Raw genomic sequence first — 6,224 nt, 5'->3', positions numbered from 1 at the left:
CCGAGAACGAGCACCATGAGTATTAGCCACTGCCACGAATACACCAAGGCAAGCGCTACGTGCTCACCATGGTGGAAACAACTACTGGTTGGCTAGAAACATATCCTGTAAACCATGCCGCTGCCCGAAACACCATCTTAGGCCTTGAAAGGCAAATTTTATGGCGATACGGTACCCCAGAAAGAATTGAATCAGACAATGGGACTATTTTCCGAAATAACCTCATAAGCTCCTGGGCAAAAAACCATGGCATTAAGTGGGCGTACCACATACCCTAACACCCGCAGGCATCGGGAAAAATTGAGAGATACAATGGACTGTTGAAGACGATGTAGAGAGCGCTAGGCATTGGGATACAAATTTAGCAGAAGCCACTTGGCTGGTTAACACTAGAGGATATGCTAACCGTCCTGGTCCTGCCCAAACAAAACCCCTACATACTGTGGGAGGAGATAAGGTCCCCGTAGTGCACATGGGGAAGGCAGTGTGGATTGCACCTCCCATGGGACAAGGCAAACCCATTCTTGGGATTGCCTTTGCTCAAGGATCTAGGTGTACTTGGTGGGTAATGCGGAAGGATGGGGAGACCCAGTGTGTGCCTCAAGGACATTTAACCTTGGGGGGAAAATAATCTGTGATGTGAGTTGTATGTTGCAGGAAGTAATGTAGCAGGAATGACCTGAACTGCAGAGGCGTGAACTTCGCAAGGAACCAGACAAATGCATCGGTGACCCAAACCAAACCAGTGTTGGTGCCCAACGATCGAACATACTGCTTTTCCTGTCCTGACCACTCATTTTGATGGATGGGGCCCAAGTCATAACCTGTGTGTGAACATCTGGAGGAGTGGAAGAGGCCCATGGAATATCTATCTCTTAAAGGACAGGGGATAGTAATTAATAAGAACGTATAAATCTGTACGTTGGGTATAAAAGTGGTTTAAGTATGTAGTTTCAGTTGTTAGTGTTGGTAAGAAAGGATTTCAGTAATGAGAATTAAATACAATAGTATGGTTAGAAGATAGCTGTATTAAATTATGTGGGACCTGAGCAGGATGCAACTGGTATGGAATAAGGGGTGAGGATTGTATTGGGTCTGGCTGAGATGGAGTTAATGCTCCCCATAGCAGCCCTCATAGCGCTGTGCCCTGCATCAGTTGCTCGAAAGGTGTTGATAACACACCAGTGTTTTGGCTACTGCTGAGCAGTGCTGGCACAGCATCAAGGCTGTCTCTCCAACATTTTTGCCCTCACCTCAATGGCAGGCTGGGGCAGGGCAAGATCTTGGGAGGGGACATAACCAGGACAGCTGACCTGAACTAACCAAACAGATATTCCATAGTGTATGACATCAGCTCAGATATCAAATCTAAGCAAAGGGTTGGGGGGGGGGGGGGGGGGGGGGGCATTTTGTCTTGCGAAGCAACCACTACGCGTAATGGAGCCCTGCTTCCCGAGACGCGGCTAGACGTTGCCTGCTGATGGGAAGTAGAGAATAACATCATTTATGTTTTTCTTTGCTTTTGCGGGTGACCTTTGCTATCACTTTATTAAACTGTCCTTATCTTGACCGTCCAGGGGAGGAGGTGGAATGATAGAGCAGCTTTGGTGGGCACCTGGCATCCAACCAGGGTCAACCCACCACACCCTGACCTTGTTTCTAATGCCTTCTGGCAGTAAAGCACAACAGACTGTGATTTAACACCTATTGCCGAGGGTTCTTCTCTCTCTCCCCCCCTTTCCAAGAAAAGCAGATGTGGTTTTGTTATAAAAATGTTCTTGTTTAAAATACATCATCCAATACTTAGAACTCAGTATGCACTGTGATTTGATCTGATTTTTTTTTTCCTCCCTGGGTTTACTCATCCATTCTGTTAAAGAAAAACTGAACTGCAGGTAAGCTAAAGTTTCTTTTCCAAACTGCACAAGGCAAACTGAGGCGTTGGCTGCACTTGAAGCTCCAAGTGACTGAACACTCACTGACCATAAGCTAATAATGACAAGCTTTCCATTAAATGCAAATAATGAAGATAACATTAATTTTTAAGGAAATCATATGCCTTGTGGATGCTATCTAAACAACCTGCAATGATTATTCAAGCAAATATGGTAAAACCTCTTGAGATGAGGGGAAATTGTGATTCTAGTACGGATACCAAGAATTAACTTTAAGTTACTGGTTTTTGGTAAGGTAATGAAAATTTGAGGTAAAATGTCTTCCCAAGTACAAAAAGAAAGGTGGCACAGAATAAGAACTACTGATGGCTGGATGGGGAAAAAAAACCTCAAAACTTTTAAATTACTCAAAAAACTAAATTATATGCAGTTACATTCAAATAACTTAAAGTACATTCAATGTACCTTGATCTTCTGGACTGACTTCAGCCAAAAGTACCAGTTTAACTTATCTCTAGGAAGCCTCCCAAATAACATGACAGAGATTAATCTCCACAATTATGCAGTCTCCTACAGTGTTTAGTCAGCAAATGAATTACTTCACATAGGAAAAAGTGTAGTGAATTTTAGTTTTTCTCCTTCACAAAAATACCATGCCACTGTTCTCATGATATACCTTACTTGCCTATTTAAAGCTATCTGATGGGTCTTGCTAGAACAATCCAGTTCTCTCTCACCTCTTCCCTTGGAAGGGCTACTAGATATTTGGGTGTTTTATACCTAATGTTATCTTTTGTATAAGTGGTCTTTACATTGTTGGAATCAAACAATGCTTTACCTATTAAGTATCTGAGAATATATATACTTCTGCCAAATATGCAGATTTCTCAATCTGCGTTTTATTTTCCAACTTTTCTCAACAGTGCGTGGCCAAATTCTTCCAAATTCTTATTATTAAAATAGTAAACATTTAAAAAATTTAATTGCATAACAAAAGACAAATGTGCGTAATTTACAAGCAAGTATCATACAACTGGTTCCAGCTGAACTTAATCTTTTCCAACACCACATATCAGAGTGTTATTCAAAATATATTATTTGCATGGAAGATCATCAATCAGATTAAAAATACTATAGAGATTTCTCTGGGTTTAAACACAGATACATTCAGGAACTCCTTCAGTAGCATGCACATCAAGTTCCATAGCTGATTAAGTCCTTTAAACTGTCCTCATTTGTGATGCTGTATTTTACAATCTTCTACGTGTATATGTATGAAGACATCAGAGTGGTTAATCATGCCTCAAGTTAACAATTTCACTAAAATCTTTAAAAAACAGACGAATGCTGCAACTTATTGCTCTCAGCTTTTTCTTGTGTCTTGTTATTTGAAGTTCTTAAAGTGGCAGATCTTGAGGAGCTATAACTACGTAAACTGTTCCACTTTTCTTTTTAAAAGTCTTCTAAACCTGCATGGATGAAAATTAGGATGCAATTCAAAATTTAAGTCATATAACTCTTTAGTGTTTGAATAAATTTTTGAGATGTTGAGATTGATGTTGTTTATTTAGAGGCTCCAACAATAAGCTGGATGGTCTCTAAATTTTAATACTGTTGCTGATTAGACTCATTTAGCAGCTGAGCCCAGTTAACCTAGGAGGACAGAGTAGACTTCAGCTGCATGCTAATGGCCCAGAAAAATATCTCTATGTAATCTGGAAAAGTTAGCACATCTTACCACAATACACAGCTACAAAAATAGGTTTATGCATAGGCACTTGCTCATTTAATTCTAAAAACCAAAACACGTCACCCCCCCAACAAACCACAACCAAACAAAAAACCCCACATAAGTCTCAAATTCACAATTTTAAAATGAAATAGTTTTTGGGAACTGTCTCTAAATCTTTAAAAAAAAATGTGGGAAGACTATGCCCAAAGTTTCAAGCTGAGCATAAAATTATGCACAAAGACAAAAATTTTGTTGCAAATATTTACTCAAAAAGTAATAATTTACAGCAGTGCTTTAACAGCTGTTCAAAACATTTAACATTCATTAGAAACAAAACTAAGTCAAAAGCACATTCTGAATGTTTCAAATGGAGCAACGAAGTCATAAAAGCAAGCTACCGTTAATATACGCATTCCTACAGCTAGCTGCTAACTAGAAGACAAAAAAACCCAAAAAAACAAAACCAAAATGAGCAGCCATCTTCCTGTACACAATTTAGACTTTGTACAAAAAGTCCTGAAATTGAACTGTACAATTCTACTTTATATGCCCTTGTGTCCTTCTTGTAACAGTTAGCCAGTAGCAGCTGCAAAATGGCAGAATACATGCCTATTGGTGTTTCCAGTTTGGGGTTTTCCTTCTTTTTGCTTAGAACAGTTTTTACATTAAACTGTACTTTGGTGTGACTTACAGACCATTCCTACGGGTCTATGGCTAAGAATAACTAAAACAATGGTAAAAGCCTAACAGCTACAGTACTTTCAGCAGTATGTTCTACTTTATACAATTATGTTCGGTATTTCTGCACAGCCTGCACACTGAAAACCCCACAAATATATATTTTTATTGTAATAATTCCACTTTCACTGAAAGTTTATTAAGGTAAGCTTATAGCCTGGCAGGATTACACCTGTACAGAGGTGCATAGATTCATATAATTCTGTTTACATGCTTTTACAGACAGGAATGTGACACCAAGTCCAAAGGTTTATGTTTACCCAAATTATCAGCAGACCAATAACCATCATTACAAGTGTGCTCCTTTTCAGCATCAGAAGCGAATTCATACTGAATTCCACTGTTTAGTGATATTCACACTGAAGGATTTAAAAAAATATTTTCTTGGCAAACAAATCACCTTATCATGGGCTAGTTACTATAAAAATTAGAATTTACTCCTCCTTTCAAATGTCAATCTAATAAGATATATCACATCCAAGAGACAGGAAGAGATATTTGAACAAGTTACCTTTTGTAAATTTAGTCAATTCATTTGTACATACACATACATGCTTTCTTCATATGGAAAACTTCCCTTTAGACTCTTTTTCTCTCCTTCCCGCTCCCCTCCCCTTTTTATTTTTAATAATTAGCATCAGTGAGCACACTCATCAGGAATGGTCCATGGTGTTCTTACCATTGTTTATAACAAACAATAAAATTAACAAAGTTTCAGCTTGCTTCATTTTCATCTGTCTTGTTTACAGTTGTTTCCATTCTGTTGGGACTGCTTTCTTTAGAAGCCTCATCTGTTTGTTCAGAGAGTTGTCCAGCTTTCTTTGATGAAGGTGCAACATTACCTTTTTGAAGAATTTCAGTAGCTTCATGCTCTAGTACCTCTGATGGAGTCAAAGGCTCCAAATGAATACTGCCTTGTTCACTAATGTCTGAACTAATGGATTCAGGTTCATCTCTTTTTCTCAAGAACTGCTCAAAACTAACATCTTGACCCAATGTTAGTTTTAAGTCCCTTGCGTTCATTGCTGAAAGTGTAGTTTCATCCAAGCTACGTACTTTAGTCTGCTCATTCAAAATAACATTATCTGAAGTTTGGCAAGTTTTCAACTCACTTTCATCATGAATAGATTTTTGTTTCTTATCTACTAATTGTTTGTTATTATCTGAATCATAACATGCTCCTTTCTCATGCAAAGAATTCTTTGAGCTGTTGTCAAGGAGCTCCAAACTAGGAACTTTTTCTGCATTTGACAGTGATGAGTTTTCTTCATTCTTTTCAACCGATGCAACTTTTTTACTTTGATTTCTATTGCATTCTTTTGTTTCATCTGAAGAGTCATGCTCTTGTTTGCTGAAAAAAACCAAAACAAGTTATTTTTTTAACAAATGAAATAAAGCAACATATGGCTGTACTCTGCAAAGTGACACTCAAAGTGGTATTGCAGATTTCCTATTTGGTATTTCTCACAAATTTTCATAGCAAGATGGGCTGAATTTAATTAACAGCTGCATTTTTCTTACCTACTTACAAACTCAGCTTTGTATTTAGCAGTCAGTTAGTACTCTTTAGTTCTTGCACTTCATCTCCAGAAAGGAAGGTTAAGTTGTCCCCTTTGTGCAACATGGAATTTTCCAAAATACAGTTTTAAGTTCCTCTACCTGCACAGCCTCTTCAACACAGAATCAGATAAAACTACTTGGAAACTTTTGTTGATGATGTGCAAAAAAAAAAAAAAGCCGCCAGTTCATACCTTTATACTGACCAATTGACTTGCAATACTAATGAGTGAAGTGAGAAAAAAAGCTAACAGTTGGAAATCTAAATAACTTAAAATTTAGTTGAGCAACTAGTTAATCTG

The 6,224-nt window shown here is 38.1% G+C and overlaps 1 protein-coding gene across 13 annotated transcripts in view; it reads right to left on the bottom strand.

Moving 5' to 3' along the window:
- Positions 1-2,801: 2,801 nt before the first annotated feature.
- The window catches only part of ZNF280D (zinc finger protein 280D), a 54,615-nt gene continuing 51,192 nt past the window's right edge, over positions 2,802-6,224 (bottom strand). For 8 of the 13 annotated variants that reach the window (XM_049811926.1, XM_049811930.1, XM_049811925.1 and 5 more), the window contains one exon: positions 2,802-5,716. In XM_049811926.1, coding sequence (XP_049667883.1) covers positions 5,080-5,716 — 637 coding nt within the window. In that variant the 3' untranslated portion in view covers positions 2,802-5,079. Of the gene's footprint in view, positions 6,036-6,224 lie in introns of all 13 variants that reach the window. The other 5 variants (XR_007507446.1, XM_049811932.1, XR_007507449.1 and 2 more) reach the window with 5 other exon arrangements.

The sequence above is a fragment of the Accipiter gentilis genome, chromosome 10, assembly GCF_929443795.1.
Source record: "Accipiter gentilis chromosome 10, bAccGen1.1, whole genome shotgun sequence".
In the NCBI taxonomy this organism is placed as follows: domain Eukaryota; kingdom Metazoa; phylum Chordata; class Aves; order Accipitriformes; family Accipitridae; genus Astur; species Astur gentilis.
The sequence above is the reverse complement of the archived record's forward strand: the minus strand, read 5'-3'. Positions and strand labels throughout refer to the sequence as shown.